Source organism: Hyposmocoma kahamanoa, unplaced genomic scaffold, assembly GCF_003589595.1.
Source record: "Hyposmocoma kahamanoa isolate Upper Pololo Valley unplaced genomic scaffold, ASM358959v1 192, whole genome shotgun sequence".
Classification (NCBI taxonomy): Eukaryota; Metazoa; Arthropoda; class Insecta; order Lepidoptera; family Cosmopterigidae; genus Hyposmocoma; species Hyposmocoma kahamanoa.
Window position 1 is genome coordinate 9,792,030 of NW_020653719.1, and position 22,386 is coordinate 9,814,415.

General features: G+C 36.4%; 1 protein-coding gene across 1 annotated transcript; it reads right to left on the minus strand.

Annotated features, from left to right (window-relative positions):
* On the minus strand, positions 1-21,988 carry LOC113226500 (protein O-mannosyl-transferase 2). Its single transcript, XM_026459135.1, has 16 exons — positions 21,960-21,988; positions 21,358-21,438; positions 20,350-20,434; positions 17,510-17,614; positions 16,795-16,903; positions 15,453-15,541; positions 12,939-13,127; positions 11,521-11,627; positions 10,106-10,298; positions 8,060-8,260; positions 7,416-7,526; positions 7,032-7,161; positions 5,794-5,942; positions 4,162-4,318; positions 2,424-2,567; positions 1-1,682 (listed from the first exon to the last, which is right to left on the minus strand). The coding sequence occupies exons 3-16, from the start codon at positions 20,407-20,409 to the stop codon at positions 1,465-1,467; spliced, it is 1,962 nt and encodes a 653-aa protein (XP_026314920.1). The 5' UTR covers positions 20,410-20,434; positions 21,358-21,438; positions 21,960-21,988; the 3' UTR covers positions 1-1,464.
* Positions 21,989-22,386: the final 398 nt, after the last annotated feature.

A 22,386-nucleotide genomic window follows, 5' to 3' on the forward strand; every position in this document is an offset into this window, starting at 1 on the left:
CACAACGTGTTCGTGCGGTCACTTGATATTATAAAAAAAAATAATTTATTATTTTAAGTCCTTATTTGGCTCCATGTGTAGACGGTCATATTTGTCAGTGTTTGCATGTTATTACGCCAGTATATACACACTTATCTATGCATGTTATGTGTAGGTACGTCAAATATTTTTCCAAGTACATACATCAAACACCCAATAACGATTTATTAAATTATATGTATAAGTAGCCATGGGAACTGCCATAACATCACGCGCGGTTGCATTTATATAGAACACCGAACTGTGCATGTAAATTAAAACATTCAACCATTTAAGTACCTGTAGCACCTGTTAGCTAACCGCGTAGTTATATTAAAAAAACGCTTAGTGACATTGATTTTTTATACTTTTTTAAATTTATTTTATGACCTTCATTAAAAGCGATACAGAGCCGGAACCACTGTTTCTACTAATTATCTTTAGTGTTGCCGTTTAATCCAATATTACTTTCTACTAAAAGAACAATAGCGAAATAATTGTTGAAAAAATTCTTTAGCGTCTTCAAATGTCATATTACGAACTTGAATAAAATAAATTCATTAGGTTTTTGAAATTATAGTAAACGCTGGTCTATGTGTGGAAATAAAATAATATTTAAATTTAACGCGAATGATTAATAGTATTATGTAACCTAGACAGATCTACAACTGACAGGAGAAAAAATGGCAGGTTTTTTAGTTACGGTTTTTTACAAATAAATTTTTAGATGAACTAACTTAATGTGGACAGACCCACGTCCATATTAAGTTAGTTCACGTAGTATCAAATGTACTGATCGACTGATTTGCATTAAAAGTAATCTCTGCTACTAACTACTTTATTACAGAAAATAAAATAGATAATTCCTTTTCCAAATATGCCACGCGAAAAAATGACAAAGAATCTCCCGATTTCAGGGATCGATGGCATGTTTCACAAAAACATATTTGATTCGGAGTTACTAGAGCATGATATTATGTATTAATTCACTTTTTTGTGATGCCTGTTGACCATATCTTATAAAAAAAAATTCTTCTAACTTTAGTCTAACTTACACAAACCCACAGCACCGGTCGGCTTTTATTAACTCTAATTATGGCTTCTGTACTGTATTTTGATATAATACTTTAACAATTATGTAAAACATAACCTCCGAATCTTCAAACTGTAAAAACTTTAAATCCAGGCTTCTCAGAATAGTAAATCCAGAACCCAATTTGTTCAGGAATTTCAACTTTGTATTTTTACTTATTTTTCATATACATACAGAAGCAAACAAATTAAGTCAACAAAAATTTATATGGGAGTTCGCTATTGTTCTTTTTTGAGAGTGTTGCCCTTTAAATTACAACTTTTACTAAGAAGTGTTGCCACACTGAGCCAGAGAGACAAAATATAAATCTCTTTCGCCTTCCACGGTACTTCGGCTATTAACGTCCTTATAATCTAAAACTCCCAAGATTCGAGCCACTTCAAACCAGACATAGTAGAGTTTGGCTCATGGGCCAACGGCCCATTCATTCCATATGCTAAAGGCGAAAATAGATAGAAACTATACACCGTTGTTGATATTATGATTCCCATCACGCAGTGGTACATTGTTTTGCCTAGTTCCGGGCTGAGGTAGCTTCTTATACTGGATAGGAGGTATTCCGTGAGGATGCCTGTAATGGAATAGTTAAATAAGTTGATGACGTTGAGTTGGTTCAATAAAAAAGCGTGTCATGAGGCTTATAGGTGACTCGGATTTAGGCAAGGTGAAACTGCAGAGCCTTGGCTACTGCCGTCACCTTGCCTGTTTATCAGTATTCTACAGGATATATTACGGAAGTTTGATCAATGATAATGGTCGTAGCTATAAAAACAAAACTGCGGCGTGCTCAGTGATACCGAGCCGGCGCGAAATACCTCAGCAACCTTGGGGATGCTTCGGCAGCTTTCGGATTGCTTCGGCAGGTTTCGGGACGCCAATTGCGACCATGCGGTTATGCGGGGCGAGGGAAGGCAAGCATCGCAGGACTGATCTAAAAAGAGGTCAGGCGCGAGCACGATGTCGCGACGGCATACTTCGGGATGCCTACCTAGGGATACCGCGGAATGTTTAAGGACATCGCGGCATGATTGCCATCAGTGTGTGCTTGCATGTAGGGATGCCCAAGGATCCCCTGCCGTCCTGTCCCGGCGCCGGGCCTAACTGGGTTTCAATCTCGTCCCATTAACGTCTCATGTACCCTCTAATTTTTTTTCGTTAACTTGGACACTTTGTTAGACCACTTTAAGAATTATCGGTCTAGTACATTCCTACAGGATATAGAGCGCTCCCCTTCCTCGCCCTATAGACTATGAGAGGACGGAGTGAGTTGGAGGTTGGTGAGAGGAGAGAGCTGAGTGGATAAGCCAAGTACCTGTGAGCATAGAGCTGAACTGTAGGGCTGGGAAGTAGTGGTGGAAGTAGAGCACGCGTCCCATTGCCCAGAACGGCACGTAATGTAACGCCCAGCCAATGAAGTTCCATCCAGCTGCATTTAGAAGGATGCTGGATTTACCACCTAGATAAAACAATAAATTATTGTACACTGCTTCAGCAAGGTGTTTTTTATTAATACAATGATCGAACACGCTGGATGCGAACCAGCGTCTTCCAGCAAATCGTTGCAGACGCTATGCCAAACCACGGAACGAACTAGTGGACCTTAAGATTTTTTCTATGTGCTTGTTGCAGATCTTTGTTTTTGGTTTTTAACAACTTATATTATTATATAATGCCGTAGCGCCATCTGTGAATCTCATCCGTTCGCCACGCCTGTCAAACAGTGAAACGGAACTTTTTGACCTTCGGCTCTTTACAGGCCCCACGGCCACTGCCGACTGACCATGGGACTTGTGCATGGAGGCCGAAAAGTTTGCATCACGAGTCACGAAAACCGAGAAGTAGAAACGGAGTTGTCTATTAAGGGATAAACCACACTTCGACCCTTCCTACGTAAAGTATCGTATGTCGAAATTGCCATGTTTACAGGGGAGCGTTTTAATGTTTTGAATTCACTGAAATGAGCATAACACGTGACTTTATTTCTCAGTTTTATTCGGCAAAACTCACACAGAGTATTATAAAATCCTAGATATCGGTAGACGAACAACCATAATTTATTTTATCTTTTTACAATTTAATTTAGCATTTCTATGCTAAAGTCACGTGTTATACTCATTTCAGTGAATTCAAAACTTAACGATCCCCTGTAAACTTGGCAATTTCGACATACGATACTTTACGTAGGAGGGGTCGACTTATCGACGCGGAATTGGATGAGGCGATCATGTTTTAAGTACACTTGTCGCATTAACGATTTCTGCGATTTCTTGGTTATAAGGCCAGACAACAGTCTTTAAGCTATGAGCACCGATACAGGAGGTATCACTTTCTACCTCTTCATAAGCTTCGCAAAGTGCATGACGTTTGTTTTGTATCTAACCTGGCTAATGGCGACATTGACTGTCCGGAATTACTATCAAAAATTGGTCTTAGCACTAACACACTGGCTTTGAGACGGCGCCCCTTGCTTCACATGCCACTTTATCAAAAATTGCCGACACAACACATTCATATTGCGTGGATGTGAAACATATAACAAGTACTGCACCGACTGTGACTTTGATTTGTTTGCGACAATCACTGCCACCATTAGTAGAACTATTGGTTTGAATTACTTTGGACAACAATAATTGTAGGTATGCTCAAACTTATTTTATATTTTATACAATAGATGTAAGGTGTATATGTAACATATATAGGCAATCGAAATATATAAACTATAAAAATATAAGTAAGATCAGCATTACTTATTGGTTTGTAATTCTGATATCCCAATGTTGAGGTTTGTAATAGGCTTTTTTTGATATTGTATAGTTTTATACACCATTTTTAACTTATAGCTGTAAACCTTCTTAAAATAAGTAAAAAAAATAAAATTAAGCCGATTCGCCGCCTTTTTCCACATTGATTTTGTTATAATAATTATAAGAAACTAGTGGAGTAATTTCACAAAAAATAATTGAATACCGTTGTATTAAAACATCGTAACATTCAATAAAACTTAAAAATATTTAGCACTATTCGTGGACTAGTTAAAATAAGACACTTACCTTCCGAAGTAGTACCAAACGCCTCCGCCCTCTTTTCCCTCACAGAATTAATGACGTATATCACAAAGAATACAAAGAGGAACAATAGATTGATCCACCAGACCACTGGATTGCCTAGCAGGTAGATTCTGTGCGTACTGCCAGAGAAGAATTGACCCTGGAATTGAATTAAGATTACGCTAAGTTGATCTACAACCTGTTTAGGGTTATTTGAAAGAAGTCTAACATTAAATGCCTAATGGTCTGCCCAGACTCTCCAACTAGCCTACTTGCACGTTTGCGTTTGAGAGAAGTTGACATCTCGTCAGTTCTTACACCACTATAGTAGCATTTGTGCAAAAAGAGCCTTTTTAGAGTTGTCAATATCACTGTATTAAACATTTACACTCCTTTCTTCCACGTAAATAAATGTTGTACCTCACTAATCTGCACTTAAAAGCACCGATTCCATATTAAACGAATTTTCTATATGAGGTAGCATGAACACGTCTCGGCATCGATGGATTATACATTTGTGTTTATTTACACTTCTTTCTTCTACCTAAGGGTTGAACCTCACTTGCCAGCACGCAATAGAATAGAATAGATAAATTAGACAAATAGATTCAAAGCATATTGCCAAAACTTTTACACGAGCTGCCTGGGGGTGAAGTATACGCAGAAAACCCTGAATACATTAAGGATGCAATATAACAACGCTTTCAGGACGCTAATGGGGCTGCCGCGACACTGTAGTGCATCCGGAGGCGCACACAGATGGCTTTTATGCCATTGTTCACAAGAGGGCTGCCTCACTCATGATGCGAGTGCGCAGCAGCGCTAATAGCATCCTTGCCGTTGTTACCAACAGGCTGGATTGCCCCTACCAATAACATTGGGTGCAACTATACGTGCGTAGGGTAGTGGTCTAGTCGTGGCATTTCTCTAGTATCAAATAATTTTGTGTTGTATTAACCATACGACGTAAAGAAAAATTTACTGTATTACTAACATTACTATAATAATAATAATAATAAAGAACTTTATTTATCTACATTTACAAAACAGTTTAGTCGTAAATAACATCACTTATAGATACTGTGTAGATAAAAAGGATAGAGTCTCAGCTTAAGCTGTTTTTCAGAGCCTACCTTTTTGAAACTCGCTACATTTCAATCATAGTATTTGTCTGACGCGTATCGAGTAGCTCCAAAAGATATCACAAAATAATAAATATACATATATAATACTCACTTAAAGTTATAATAAATCTATTGTCCTTATAGTACCTGAGATAGATAAAATATTCCACCTAAAAATACTCAAATTTGGGGTTTAGGTAGAGATGAACAGCACCCACACGTAAAAATATAATTACAAACTACATCCAATTACTTTCTGATCTTTGCCTCGAAAGTAACCAAAGCTTGCACTTTCTTTTAAAAGTACAAGATGGACCATGGTCTGAAAGAAATAATACTATTCTAACGTTTATTATTACGAATGGCTTCAAATCTGAAGTGCACTGATAAGTGAAGTCTAACCCTAACACATACTTATTATTATTTAGATCTATAATTTATTTAGACTGTCACAAAAACTCGAAAAACATTCCTTTGGATAGTTATGGTTTTTTCGAGAATTAATACATACCCTATAATTAATAGGCCACTGCCAAGGTTGCGAAGTGACCTCTCCCTCCTTGGGTTTGAGACCAGCGTTGCCTTGAAACATGACAGCGTGGGATTCGAGGAAGCGTTCAATAAATCCTGACGCGTACGCTTCGAAACTCACTTTTGGCACTGTAAATAGAATATTGGTTAATTTAGGTACCTTTATATCATATAAACCAACTTCGGTACGACATTGGAAGATGTCGGTGGTCTAGTAATTTACACTATAAACACTGAATGAGTCTCGGGTTCAATTGCACATCGGAACAATTTAGGAAATTAACCGTTCTAAATTGGTTATAGTTTGGGTGTTCTTTGTAGTGCCCCGGAGTATTTAGAATCCCATACTTTCAGACCAAGTTATTATTGTTTCTTTTTTCGTTACCTCCATTTACCGACCGAAATCAAACCAATGCTGTAAGGTAAAATGTCTTTTTCCATGTGCATGAACTTTCTGACAATTTGGCGTGTATTTACAATTACAACTTATATTATTATTGCAGAACTGTCAATAAATTACATTGAACAATTTTTTCAATTATATATGTCAATAAATGAATAATTAAATTTAAGTTAGACCACACATTGCACATCAGATCTTTGCGATTTACAGCTTTGAGTGGCACTGCGACTGTTACTCCCTAGATAGGCGTGTCGTTTACCATCACGCCCCCAACCTGTTCGTCCCGTCACTTGGTATAATAAAAAAACAGTATGTTTTGTTACAGAGGGTCTACTTTCGTTCTCTGTCCCACATTCGTCCGAAACATAGGCCTCCCCAAAGAACGCCACACTTGAGATCCAGACAGATTCCCGTGACCTTCACAAGGTCATTGGTCCATTTCGTGGGTGGTTTGCCCAAGTTGCGTCTTTCGGTATGCGGGCGCCACTTGAGAACTTTTTGGCCGATGTTTATAATCTATTAATACAAAGGAGCTTGAAATGAATCACGACGATTTGAAACCGTCACGATAAATCGCCGTGTGCTCCAAAACGAAACCTATCGTCTTCTAAATTCGTATACCTGGTAACTTCCATTAATACGAACTGTTGATTAGGCAAAAAAACAGAATTATAATATATATATTAATACCTTTATTTTATAAGTAAAAGATGTGTACAAATTATACTTAAAAAAAAGTGTTTTGATGAAATGCAATTTCGATAAACAGTACATCGTCGATTTATTTCTTCAAATTTAGATAAAAATGTACTCACGATCCTCAAAAATGTTATCCTCGACGTTCCATAGGGCGTTTTTGTCTCTCAGGTTCGGATTGCAGGCGACTTCTTGTTGTTCATATCCCCACTTGGGCAATTGCTTGCCAGTCGTTGTCAGTGCACAAGCCTGAAATTAATAATTGTAACAATATGTGCGAATAAAGTTTACAAGTCAAGCTGGTAAAATTTAAAATATAAAATCAATGTAAGAAAAATTTGACAACAAAATACTAACACTTCTTAAGAAGCAGAGCAATCTTATTTGGGCTCATTTATTGTATTGGTGTTAATAAGTTGTTGGCTTATAGATTTTGTATCAAGGGATGTTCGAATTTTAATTTAATTACTTATATTTTAACTAGATCGTGGTCAAAAAAGTACCTGCAAATAGTGAATGAACAGAATTTTACTCTTAACGGTTTGCACTACGTCGCCATCTTTGCCGCCAGAGATTATGATCTTCCATACATCATTAGCATCTCCGATGCCATCCTGAAGCAAAATAATTATTTCTGATATAGTTCACTACAAACAAAATAAATAGGACTTCACACACACGCACTTTTGCACGCACGCACACACTGTATAAATTGTTAAATGTTTATTTTTTAACCGACTTCAACAAAGTATTTTTTGTATTGTATTGTATTTTTTTTTTGTATATTACGCAATGACTTAGGCATTTGTGAACCAACTTTTATGATTCTTTTTTTTGTTGGAAACAGGGTAACCTTGGTGGACCCAAGAAAATATTCACCTCAAACTAGGGGACAAATCCGATATCGCGCACCTTCCGTTAACAGGTTTTAATAACACTTAGCAAATACATGTAATTCCAATAAAAAAGTCGATAAGCAACCTTTAGAGGTCGGTGTTTTTAAATAAAAAAGTTCTAATTATTTCTCTCTATTGTGTGTATACAATGTCTGTTATTGAGCCATAAATAAAATAAATAAATAAAAGACTGATGCACTACGGTAAGGCACCCACTTTCTGCCCAGTTCTACTGTTAACTAACAACTTACCTCTCCATATCCAGTGACTTGCATAAGTTTATTCGTAACTGGTGCCTTCTCTCTATGCGAGTGCAAGTTTCTGCCCGTAGGCGTGTGAGTTAGTCTAACTAGATCCCCGCTCCGCACTAAGACGACGCCATCGACTTGTTCCTTATTATAAGGCTTTATCATCCATCTGTTATTTTCATCTTTGTGTGTATATGTTGTTATCTGAAATAAACACAGAACAATAAATACTAAAAAATGCCTTATTGAGCTGTTTTGGAATACAAAAATGGTCTCTTCTTATTCTTATCTATATCTTATTTTAATAAATTTTGAACTTTCTGTTTATCGAAATCATTTTTTTGTTACAAGAAACGAAAGCAAAACTTATACCCCTGCAATATGGTCGCTTCTTTTATGGAGAACTAAATTAATAACTCCAATTCGTCGTTGTTCAGCAACCACTAGGTGGCAGCACATTGATTGAAATTTCAATATAATATCAAAATTGCAATAATAGGTGTTGATGGTATTAAGCTTTCAACGATATGCCAACACGATAATAAAAAATCCAAATAAAAAGTAATAATAATAAATTTAACAAGGAAATTAAATAAATAGATTTCATAAGAAATCTCCAGTAATGTATTCTTATAACATTCCTTATAAATTATGTTAATAATAGTAAGGTTATATTATAGTAAATTTTAATTTAAGGTTATATTATATTAAATCGGGAGCTGTAGAAGTCCAGAAGAGAGGCCGTTTGCCCCAGTAGAGGACACAATAGTAGGCTAATTAAAAACAGTAAAAAAGATATGTCCCAAATTCTGCACATTTATTACTCGGAAGTTTATTGTAGACTTCCGAAATGTCATTATCTGTGTTACAAATACCTTATAATTTTTGACAAATTCCTTTTTACTCTATATTTTTCTTTTATAATATCTAGTGACGGGACGGGACGAACATGTTAATAATTTCAATTTTAAATTTTCAAGTGCGCCTGACGGTAAGCTGTCACAGGCGTGTAGCATGTACATGTATTATTTAAAAAAAAGAATAACAATATCTCAATGATCTGTTACATTAATTTACCTAAAAAATTCGCTTATTTGACACCATTATTGTCGAGTCGATTTCAGAGCCGAGGTTACCGGATGCAATTGCGTTCCATTATAAAATGTTTATTTGATTGTTAAGGTGCGCAATCAAATAACGTAACAGTATTGAAGTTTCATATCATAAAAATGTCGCGTGTTTATTGTTGTTGCAAAATCCGGTGCAGTTAAGCAAATTTGACAAACAAACATATTGGAATTTGGTTACTACCTTAACCATTACAGATTTAGGGGCTACTCGCAACTATCAACTGCTCTGGGGCAAACCATTGAGAAATATTATATAAACGTCTAATTTAAAAGCTAAATGAAATGTTAAATAACATAGAAATAAAAATCCATTATAAAATTTTACTTATTTTCAAGTCAGATAAGTACGGGACTCCAAACAAGATTTCATTTTTTAATTTTTTATAATATCAAGTGACGGAATGAACAAATCGTACGCCTGGTGGTAAACGACACGCCTATTCAAAATAATTGCAGTGCCACTCAGAGTTTTACATCGCAAAGTTCTTAGGGGCACTGCCACTGCGCCCGTCACGCTGAGACATAAGTTGTGAAGTCCCACGTACCTGTAATTTGACCAGCACCCTTACTTACCCTTCCAAACCGGAACGCAACAATGCTCATATTACTGTTTGGCGGCAGAAATAGGTAAGGTCGCAGTACTTCCCTGGACGAACTCTTTCACAAGGCTCTCTGCCCCTACTAAAATAATTTAAATAATTATTATGTAATGTTTTCACCTACCACCTCTAGAGCAACTTAAGTTTTGAATATATATGCGAAATCTAATTCGAAATTTATCATGAGCTTTTCGTTGAAGGACATTATAGCGAGGAAACTAGCGCATTTCTGCAAGTTCCCAACCCACATTTGGCTCGCATGGGAACTGAAAATAAACGGCTAACTATTATTATTTACTATGTAGACGAAATACACAAACCTGTTGCTGTCTCGCTCCCACGCCTTGCGGATACAAATGGTGATGAGAGTGCAAATATCCGCCGCCAGTTCTATGGTTCTTAAGCGATATAAGTGCATTGTAAGCGAGAACGCGGGGTGCGCTTGCGTTGTGCAGACTATTGCCTTCTAGGCGGGCTTGAAAGCCGGACGAATAGAAGCCGTCGCCGTTGCCACTAAAAAAAATGAGGTTGAAACTAAATACAGAGTACAAAAGTAGTAGTAGTCATTTCAATGCTTGAACAAATTTTGCTTTAAGATATAACAGTTTCTTTTAATAACAATAACGCAATTTCCTTGTATCTTCTACGGTTTTGGATTTCCTCAAGCTGTCCCATTAAAAAAACACTGTATATGCACCGGGGAAACCCTGTGTCGCAGGTGCCATGGACACACACAATAGACAACCACAAATTACACCCAAACTCACTAGAGAAATAAATGTAGGCCATATAAATATTTATTTCGGCCCGAGAATCGAACCCGAGACCTCTGCGTGGGAGTCCAGCATGGTAACCGTTCGGCCACGGAAGCAGTTTCAACTACAAACAGTAAGTTACAGTAAAGCAAAATTGCTCTTGTCTGGTACTATCAGTAACGTCAAAGCCTTCCTAATTTCAAGATAGTTTTGTTGACAAGCGGAGATTGTAGCTAGTCTCGTCGCACATTTTGTTAACTCTTTAAGTGAAGACTTTTTGTTAATAAGAACATCATGATATTAATAATAAAAAAACACTAGAAAAAGTCACTAAAACCTGTCTCTGAAGCTTGTACAAGTCACGGACTTACTCCATCGCAATTGAATTATATAATGCTGTAACTACAGACAAAATTAAAGAAATACGAAATTATTTGAAAACCTTAAAACATACCTCCTGAAAAACAAGTTATTGACAATAATGCATTGTTGTAAGTGACACCATACACTTTCTGACATAAAATTTTATTATAATATACATGTATTATATTTTTCTTGTAATCAGTTGTGTGCTCTGCTGGCTATGCGACCCAAAATATGTCTCATGCCTCCGAAATAGGATTACACTTTCTTCGGTCCTGGGCAGTTAGGCGCCAATCAATGGCTTGATTTTTTTTATAATATCAAGTGACAGGCCGAACAAGTCGTACGCCTGATGGTAAGCTACACGCATGTCCATAACAGTTGCAGTGCCACGAGTTTTAAATCGCATAGATGACGAAAGTTGACAAGTCCAATGTGCCTGTAATTTCACCAGCAAACTTACCTTTCAAAACCGGAACACGGTAATGCTGACATTACTGCTTGGCGGCAGAAATAGGTAAGGTGACAGTACTTCCTTGGACGAACTCTTTCACTAGGAACTCTACTGCTACTGGAATTGTATGTGCTTAAAATTAGATATCTACATAAATACTGACCTTTTGCTAAGTACTGTGAGATGGATCCAAAAGAAGAATACGTAGAGTATCATAGGCCATATTATTAGGGTTATGATTCGTCCAATTAGATGCTTCACTGTTAAACTCTGCAAATTACAAAAAGTGAAGTTTAAAACGGTAAGACAGCATAAACTAAATTTCAATATCGTAAAGATAAATTGTACCTCTACCATGAGTTTACAATGACAGTTGTCGCTAGCGATCGTGTAAAATATTTGTATATAAAGTGTTACTTCTCCTCGTGATCGTTAGGGGCGTTGTACAATTTGCCAAACAAAATTTACTAATATTTTACCCGGTCCGCAGAGATAAATAAAATCAAAAAGTCAAAATAAAGCCACTGAATTAAATTAGGTTCAGTTTGAGCGTATGAATCGATACAATGTCGTCTTTAGAATATTTATTCACATACATTTCACACACGTTTCACATCGCATTTTGCTCGACTGCAATATAAATAGTTATAATGATTAAAAAAACTCGATTCGATTGTAAAAAGAAGTCCACTTACGAGGTCGCCTGGTAATATGTATATAAACACAATAGCATTCGCGTCCCGTGTTATCTCTCGATGAATCACTCGAATTGTGCTACAAATAACTGTTCCATTACCATTAGTATTTGTATACAAAGTGCTACTTCTTCTCGTGACCGCTAAGGGTGCTGTACAACTTTCCACGCGAAATCGATAAATATTGTACGCAATCGCTGGCGACAACTGTGACTGTAAACCATAGTCAATTGTCGTCCTATGTCAACTTGCAATAATAATGATAATAATGTGCCAGACAACCACACGAATTACCAGGCCTCAAACTATGAAATCCCTGTATTATGAGCACCATAATAACGAATTAACTCCGGGTGCTCAGACCAAAACCAATTTGGAAAAATGATTTCCCAAGTTGATACTACGGGGAATCGAACCTGGAACAGCACTCACAATGCAAACTGTTGGGCCACCAAGGTCGTCAAGATATCTTAATTTCTAAATATAATAAATAATTATAAATAAATAATTAAATATCTTAACTGTAGTAGCGAAGTAATGAACAGTTAGAATGAAAATGGCTAACAATGTCGTCACTCAGGAACATTCCATTTAGAACACCCAGACCAGTACCAAGTTAGAAAAAGTATATTTTCCAAATTGGTCCTTCCAGGAATCAGCTTACTCCTACGACCTACTTATTTTAATGCCCACAATACTAACATCTAAGTCATTGAGTTATCAATAGACGTCATTCGCCTCGTCACTGACTTGCGCTAAAAAAATAGCTCCGATGCCAGCCAGCTTGAGGCGAAGTGAGTCATTAGCCTTATAACGCGTCCATACCCATGACACATTAACGTGCTTTAAAAATACCGTTATTAATTTCAAAAACACGTATACTTACAACAGGTTTATTTAAGTCACCAAGGACATTCCAAAGGTCAGCAACAGTGCGTAGTCCAACAAACAGGACGACAAACAGGCCGACGAATTTAACCGACATCGTGCACGCTAGAGACGTGCCCGTGAATAGTTGCCATAGTAACAAGCGTATGTTGGAAGGGGCTTTGCCTTCGTCTGTTAGTGAACGGACCTACGAATCAAATTATAATAAAGTATAAGTAAGTGTCGAGTTTCTAGGTTCTCGCGATTGTGACACATAGGACGTGAACCTATGTTTCAGATCTAAGCCCCGTGTACTTGTCTTTTCAAACAAACCAACGTTTTGGGCCCTTCAAAGGTTATAGGTTACCTGTTATGTTTAATTAAATCAAGTACCTGTACCAGTTATGTAACTAAAGTTATTAATTAAAAACCTCATTTTCATTTTCCAAAGAACATTCCAATTTACGCTACAAATATTTTTACAAAATATTTTACTTTATTTTTACAATATGAATTTTTAATTAAATAAAATTTATCACTAATTCATAATGGAAATTAGAAATAAATTAAAATTAAACATTTTAAATTAAAATTAGTCAGCCAGGGCTCAAAATGTTGATGTTTGTTCAAAAAAACAAATGTACGCGATTTAGATTCGAAAAAAGTTTTAATTTCTTGAAGTGATATGTCACACAAGGTGATAATCTAGAATACTATATAACTTTCATAAATCATGAACAGACACGTATCTACACTGAGCGGCACGGAATCTTGGCCAAGCACTAATCTCGCGTTTGCAAAAGTTTTAAGTGTTTCTAATAAGTACTTCTCATGAAGGTGTGTAGAAAAAATGTTTACCCTCATTTCAAGAGGGCAATTAATTATTTTTGAGTGCACTGTCACACAATTTTTAAGTTTTAGTTGAATCGGGTCATTTGGGCAATAAGGTTGTGGGATAAAAGTTTAAGGTTTGCAAAGCGTACTGTTAAGTTACCGACGTCTTGTGTTTTTGAGTGTTTAATACCATATTTAAAAGAGAAAATTTGTCAATAAAAATGCCCTTAACACCAACCCAAGTTGCACAGGCCGTAACTTTAATTGACCAAGGGCTGTCACAACGTGAAGTGGCTATCATTCTGAATGTGCCACGTTCTTCAATGCAGTATGCCTTAAAACGATACCAGGAGACAGGCCACTATACTCGCAGACCAGGCAGTGGTGGTGTTAGGTGCACATCGGCTCGGGATGACCGTTTCATTGTTCTGGAAATTTTGAGAAACCGCTACCTTACCGCTGTAGAAATTCGCAATCGGCTCCAAATCGCGAGACAAGTAAATGTCAGCGAGCGTACCGTGAGAAGACGTATGGAAGAAGTTAATTTAAAAGCTCGTAGGCCAGCAAGAGGTCCAGAACTTCTCAGACAGCACCGAGTAGCTCGACTTAGGTTTGCACGGGAACATGCTAACTGGACACATGATCAATGGGCTACAGTTCTGTTTACAGATGAGTGCAGAATAGCTGTACGTGCTCCAGATGGCCGAGAACGAGTGTGGAGAAAAAGAGGTGAACGGTTTCTACCCATTACCACCACACAAACCGTCAGCTTTCACGGGGGCTCCATAATGGTATGGGGAGGAATAAGTTCTGACCCTCGCACGGAGTTAGTGATTGTCGACAATCGGCTGACTGCCACACGATACATCGAGGAAATACTCCAGGATCATGTTATCGTGTATTCGGAGTTCATTGGACACGACCAATTTCTTTTAATGCATGATAATGCACGCCCGCACATCGCACGTTGTGTGAATGAATATCTTGAAGAGGTTGGTATTCAAAAATTGCAATGGCCAGCTCGTAGCCCGGACTTAAATCCAAAAGAGCACATATGGGACACGCTTAAAAGGAAAGTAAAGTCTACTCCCAACCCGCCACAAACACTTAATGAGCTCCGAAATGCAGTTCTTGCCGCTTGGGAAAACATTCCTCAAATTGATGTCAGAAATATCATTCAAAGCATGCCAGATCGAATGCAGGCTGTAATTAGAGCAAGAGGAGGTAACACCAAGTACTAAAACGTATGAACATAAAGAAAGTTGGCTAAGTGTTAATTTTTCAATTTTTTAGAATTTCGTGTTTAAAAATCGTTTTTCTCGTAAAAGTGTGTAATTTAAAAAAAACCACTGTTTTTTGGTGTACAAACACTATAAAAGTGTAAAAAAACAAAAATAACGCATATTGAGTGTAACTAGACTTTATTTGGTAATAAAATAGTATTTTAATATAAGTTAATTTAATTTTAATAACTTATATTAAAATACTATTGTATTTTAATATAAGTTATCGCAAAATCCAAGTGTGGCCAAGTTTCCGTGCCGGTGAGTGTATTAGAAAAGGCAGCATTAGTAGATAAGTTTTTAAGTCACGAAGAGGAAAGATGTAAAAAACGTGACGTGTTTCCCACATTGGATTAGAGTATGGTGATCCAAGGCCCAATACGCTTCTTGTCTCATAAAGGAAGTGTTTTTCTTACCTTAAATGCTCCATACACCGAACAACTCATGAAAAACAAAAGAATAGGATCCAAAAGTATATATCGGTTTAGAGTTAGAAATCCCACATCTGAAATAAAAATAAAAGTTATGAAATAATATCATTACAATTTAAAATTGTATAGCCGGCTCCAGAAAATAAGGGTCATAATAAACCAACAACACAGCGGCAGCGTTTTTATGTCACTGACGCCTTTGTAGCATTACTTGAAAAATCATCTTTAGAATATTGACTTACTAATGATTTACCATGACTTTACAGAAACGTTGTCGCTAGCGACCGTGTAAAATACTTATACAAACTTCTTTTTGTGAACGTCAGCATAATATAACAAGATAAATAGTGTAACTCCCGCTTGTTCGGAACGTCGATGCCTAAACGTCGCTTGCAACGTGGGGATAACATGTTATTATGCAAAACATAATTTTCTCACAAATGGCGCTACGGCAAAAAATAGCAAAACAAGCACAGAAAAATTCGAAAAGTCCGCTGATTCGTTCCGTGGCTTAGTTGGCACAGCGTCTGACACGGTTTGTTAGAAGACCTGTTGGTTCGAATCCAGCCGGATCGAAATAATTTTTTCTAAGTGCTCAATCTTTGTATTTATAATTATAACTAATGGAGTAATTTCAGAAAAATAAGTGAATATCATGATAGTGGTGAAACATCCCGATATTAATAAAAAACTTAATAAAAAAAAGGCATTGGTCATATGTATTCTCGTGTTCAATTGAAGTAATCTTTTTCAAATGCAGTACATACCGACATGCTGATATATTTATACTAGCACCGCGGATTAGTATCTTGATTACGGGAATACGATCATGAAATAGAAATGAATAGCGAGATTGTATACACATTCCGTAACACAAGAATATTGAAATTGAAGAAAAATCAAATTTGACGTAAAAATATTTTAAACACCGAGCGAAAGTTTCAATTCTATAATGAATGTGCGTGAGACGACCCGTCCTTTGCAACGCGAGTGCACCGCGAGAATATGTGAATGTGTACGTTCGTTACACGACACGCAGCGGGCGCGGCGTGCACACATACGAGTCGTGTTGCGTTTGGAAATACACTACTCGTTTTATTATACTATACTATAACGTTAGGCTGTATAATTTCATATACAAAATTAGTCAAATATTTCAGATGGACGCTAGCAACAATTGGCGAAGCAAACTCATGGTACAGGCACTGTATTTTAAAGTGGTTAGTATCGCGATTATTCCAGTGGTCGAAGTAGTTAAATGAGAAGGCCACATAATGCAAACCAAGTTTATGCCCTAAACGGTATTCACTTGCAATTCTTTACTTACCACATAATAATAATATTGTGCCAACAAACGATGAGTCAAGTGATTTTGTCATTTCCCATATTGTTAAGAATGTTATTGGTATTATTAATGCACCCAGCGTAGTGCAGAACTAAAAAAATAAGAGAATATATTTAAAAAAACATCAAATCGTGTCTATACGCCAAAAGAAAGTGAGTTTACCAGTTGTTGACGACCTGCACGATACCATCTTTATTGGCGACTGTGTTCTGGTGTCAAAAGCGGAATAAAATGTTGAGGTTTATTTTAAAATTAAACCCAGTAGCCAGCGTCTGGCACGGTATGCTAGAAGACGTCGGTTCGAATCCGGCCGGATCGAAGGAATTTTTGTGAGTGTTCGAACTTTGTATTAATAATTATAACAAACTAGTGGAGTAATTTCACATAAAACATAATTGAATATCAATTCAATAAAAATTAATCAAACCCAGTTTTTCATCATAGCTCAAATATGAAAAAAAATCATTTTAATTTTGAAAACAATGGCCAAAAAAGATGACACAGTGCAGATGATTTTCTGGTAATGAGAGTGGTAATGATTTTGTGAGTAAAACCGTGTACAATTGATACTGTTATGGGGCAAATGTGGGAATTCATAAAAGCAGACAAAAACCATCTGAACTTATCGAATCTCTATTTAAATTATTATTTGTATAAAAGTAAAGACATTTTGAAATCAGTTTTAAAATATACTTACTATTCTCATACCCTCATATCTGGCACCGTCATATTTATCTCCTGGTTTATCAAAAGGAAATGTGCCATCGTAACCTGTCAGCTTTCCTGACAGTGCTATAAGCATCTGAAATTATTATCAAAAATAAACTAGGAAGGCTTTTTATATGCAATATTAACCCTACCTTCTATGTACAGATTTGAAATGGCTAAATTTATTAGAAAAAATAGCGAACTATTCATTAGTGTTGTACTCACTTCTATCCGTGACTGTAAGACCGTCTAGATATAAGAATATATTAAAACTTCCGCAAAGTACATTAAGCATCTATAAGAACAATCTATATTATAATGCGATAAAGATTCACAATAAACTACCCGAATACCTAAGATGTAAGACAAATCACAGAAATTTCACTAAAAAAAAGTATTATTAATTGACAAGTGCTATTATAACTGAATTTTGTATTGACAAACTTGCGTAGTTCTTTGGTTAAATTATGCTGTTATGTTATTTTATGTATTTGACGAAGGCTGATGGTGGATAATTGACATGTTATTTTAACCTAAATTGTATTTTTATTAATATATCATTATTATATTTTGTAATGTGTGAACAATAATGTAAGCCAAAATGTGGCGACTAAGTGCCGTACCCCTGTGGGGTGTCATAGCAATAAATACTAACCTAATGGAACGTGTATTGTTGTGACTTGCATTTGAAATAAATAAATAAAAGTAAATGATAAACCTATTGAATACCTAGAGCAGTACATGTACCTTGGGTAGATCATATCACCTGATAACCAAATGATAAAAGAGGTAGATCAAAGAGCCACCAACTCATGGAAAAGGTACTGGTCCCTAAAAGAGATTATGAAAAATAGAGATATCCCAACTAGTGCAAAAAAGAAAATATTTGATAGTTGCATCCTTCCATATTTAACGTACGGTTGTCCAACCTGGTTGCTAACAAGGAAAAACAGAAAAGCTAGAGGTATGCCAACACAGCATGGAAAGAAGTATGATGAACATGAGAAGAAAAGACAAAAATAATTCGACATAGAACAATGGTACAGGATGTTAAGAATTACATGAGAAAATTGAAATGGCGTTGGGTTGGACATATCATGAGGGAGACTGGAAAATGGACTAGAGATGTAACAGAGTGGTACCCAAGAGAAGGCAAACGCAGACAGGGAAATCAGAGAAAAAGATGGGAAGGTGACTTAAATTTGGTGGCAGGCCCATTTTGGCAACAACAGGCAAGGGACTGGAAAAACTGGAAGTTTCTGGAGGAGGCATATGTGGAAAGACAAGCTGATGTGGATGTAATTTAATTATAGGAAAATGTTTTGAATTATTAATATTGTAACTATTTAAGTATTAATTTTAATTGGAAATTTGTCTATTATTTTTAGTATTAATCTAGGTTTAAGATATTGTTATACTTTTTAATAATGAATTGTATTTTTCAAATAACAAAGTATACTGTAATATTTGAATTGAATTGTATCAGCAATAAAGGCTATTATTGTTATTATTTAAGCCTAACTTATACATTCTACAATAACATGGTGTAAAAAAATGTTCAAAGTGATTTCATGTAAAAGATTAGACTAAATAGCAGTGAAAGAATTCGTCCAGGGAAGTACTGCCACCTTACTTATTTCTGCTGCCAAGCAATAATGTGAGCATTACTGCGTTCCGGTTATGAAGGGTAAGTAAGGGTACTGGTGAAATTACAGGAACATGAGACTTGTCTACTTATGTCTCAGAGTGACGGGCGCAGTGGCAGTGCCCCTAGATCTTTGTGATTTAAATCACTAAGTGGTACTGTAACTGTTAACGACAGCCGCGTCACTTACCACCAGCAGCTTGATTTTGCTTCTCCCGATCGGAAATTGTGTCTCTTCCGATTCGAGGTGCATAATTGCGATACACAACTGGCCGATAGGATAATTTTGACATTTCAAATCGGAACAATAGTTCATTTAACTCACAAATTAGAAAGATATAGAAGGAATCAGTTCATCTTCACACTCGGAAACCCATTCGATTTCGAAACTCAGACAGGCTACCCGATCGGTTAGATTCCGATTTGTAAAAATCAGCATGCTGGTGGGGGACTTGTTCCTGCCGTTACTTGGTCACATGAAAAAAATGATAACAAACAACTTCGGCAAGACATAAATATTGAAATCAAGAAAGCTTTTGGTTATTTATTCAAATTTTCAATTGACCATGTACATTTTGCATAGAACAGTGAGTTTTGCTAAAGCCAATTAGTTTGTCCATTGTTAGGCTCGTATTACGCTCACGCTCTCCCGTATTAAAAGACTGTAATTGTCTTAGATGGTATCTCATCTGATTGTGTCTTTGGTAATAATAAATCAGACATCCTAATGCTGGCTTCGTGCGGCCCGTGGTCTCACCGACGCGCCCCGTGCCGTCGCAGGTTACGGGCATGTATGGATCCATGGCACGAATACGCCCGTATAAATCGGCGCGGCGCGACACAGCCGATGCTATCCCGACAAAGCCCCGCTCTCGGACGGGCCCTGCCACTGCCACTCTGTGTGGCCGGGGTGCATAGAACTCAATGGAACACACCTTTGCCGGTGCCAGAGCCGGCCCACCCCTGTTTGTTATAACGTTCGGCCCCTTATCACGCCGCCCCGTCACCCGGATTCTATGTTGCAAGGTACATAAAAAGTCGAACATTACAAAAATTCCCAGGCCCGAAACTATTTGTAAGAGTTTGTTCAGTGTGTTGGTAGAGATATGTAGTTCTTACTGACAACAGTTGTACAATGGTCTGTTCTAAATTGTACACAAATAAAAAAGATTATTTGGTCTTACTTTGCCCAAAGGTGGATGGACATCAAAGAAAAATGTCCTGTTGATATACCAGCTTGCCATTTTGCCGAAATGGGTCTCGTCCCAACTGTAAAACAAACACAATAACATTTATTGATTGAGCTCTTAGGTTTTTAGATTTATTTTTTATAACATCGAGTGATGGTACGAACAAGTTGTGAGCCTGATCTTAAGCTACTCGCCTGTCCATAACAGTTACCGTGCCTGAAAAAGAGCTTTAAACTGCAAAGATCTGAGGGGCACTACCACTGCGCCCGTCACCCTGAGACATAATGTGACAAGCCCCATGTGCCTGTAAATTCTTACAGGCACATGGGACTCGTCAAACTTAGTACCAGTTACTATTTAGTATCAGTAGAGCTCTTAGTGAGGGCCTTACTTATTTCTGCCACCAAGCAGTAATGTGAGCATTACTGTGTTTTGGTTTTGTAGGGTAAGGGTCTGGAGAAATTACAGGCACATGGGACTTGTCAACTTACATCTCAGGGTGTTGAGTGCAGTGGCAATGACCCTCAGATCTTTGCAATTTAAAGCGATGAGTGGCACTGCAACTGTTAGGGACAGATGTGTCGCTTACCACCAGGCACACGACTTGTTCGTCCCGTCATGAAGCATTACAAAAAAAAACACATTGGAATTAAAACTAATTTTTTTGGATCTAAATCGCATATATCACATACATTTGTATTTCCCGAAAAGTACAATTTGGGGCTATTCAAGACTAGAGTGAATAGGCATTTTTTAGGCAAAGGCGTGCCATCGTCGGTCACATCGTCGCTTAACATCAGGTGAGATTGTGGCCAAGCGTGTGTCTATTATATATTAAAAAAAAAAAAAAAAACATTTGTTTTTTCAAACAAATCAATGTTTCGGGCTCTTAGACACATCCCATGGTAACAATTGACACAATTTAGATCTCAAATATTAGTTCTATTTTTGAAATTTAGTTATCTTTTTAATATCCTTGATCCTTTAAGTTTGTCAACTTACCAAACATGGTCTGGTTCAAGTATTTTATAAAACCTAGTAACAAAGGTTCCGCCACATATTATTCCAAATGTAATCCACCATCTGAAATTAACATTATTAAATATTTTAAATAATTTTCATTTCAGAAGTTCATATTTAGAATATAAAAAACTCTTATAAGTTTACAATGAATATTCCATCACACAATATACTGAATGTTACATAGTATCTGATATGAATTTATTTAAAAGTAATTATAGTAAAATTAATATTAATTAAGTTTTTAATTAGAAAGTGATACAATACACTGTAATTTATAGTGCTATTAGGGAGCTCTAAAAGTATACAGGTAGTGGATATTTCTGCAAGAATCTAAATTATTGTTATAAAATTAACAACTAACGCATTAAAACTTCGAATCCATTGACACACTGTGTTCCAGTTTTGTTGAAATTTGAATTAGCCAGAAATCGTGAATTACGGAAAAATGAGGTATAATTATGAAATTTTATAAAATACAAAATTTAGAATATAATTATTTAACGCAATTTAAGAACCCTGTACATATAAATACTAATAGAAATTCAAGAAAACTTCGTAAACTTTAGAAACTATGTACTTACATTTTGGTGCTTTGTTTCGGTGTATAATTGGGTTTACTTCCTTCAGCCATGTTTGTCATTGTATCTCTATCAAAATGTTTTCAAAAATAAAACATTTTCAGTGAAAATACTATAAAATAACGGTATACTTTACAAATTCTGGTAACGTCAACAATTTACAAACAGCTGCAGAGAAACGAGAAAAGTCAAAAATACTGTTTTTTTATTTATTAAGAGTTTTGGCTTGGATAAAAGTCCGTTGAGCCATGTCGTCGTTTAATTATCAGTATCCTCATTATTATAAATATTTTCCATTGTGGTTCTACAACATTATGTTTTCACTTTTTCTTATATAACTTAGTTCTCTTGTTTGGGCTGTCTTATAGTCTTTTATGCGGCGGGAGTCAATATTTATGTTTTCACTTTCACCTATACCACATTATTATCA

What these genes read in the sequence shown, in the direction of transcription:
- LOC113226500 (XM_026459135.1), bottom strand. Translation starts at nt 20,409, where the DNA reads ATGGCAAGCTGGTATATCAACAGGACATTTTTCTTTGATGTCCATCCA. An exon ending in TCCATCCACCTTTGGGCAAA is followed by an intron (nt 17,615 to 20,349) that starts GTAAGACCAAAT and finishes TAATAATTTCAG; the next exon opens with ATGCTTATAGCACTGTCAGG. An exon ending in GTGACTTAAATAAACCTGTT is followed by an intron (nt 11,628 to 12,938) that starts GTAAGTATACGT and finishes TGTAATTTGCAG; the next exon opens with AGTTTAACAGTGAAGCATCT.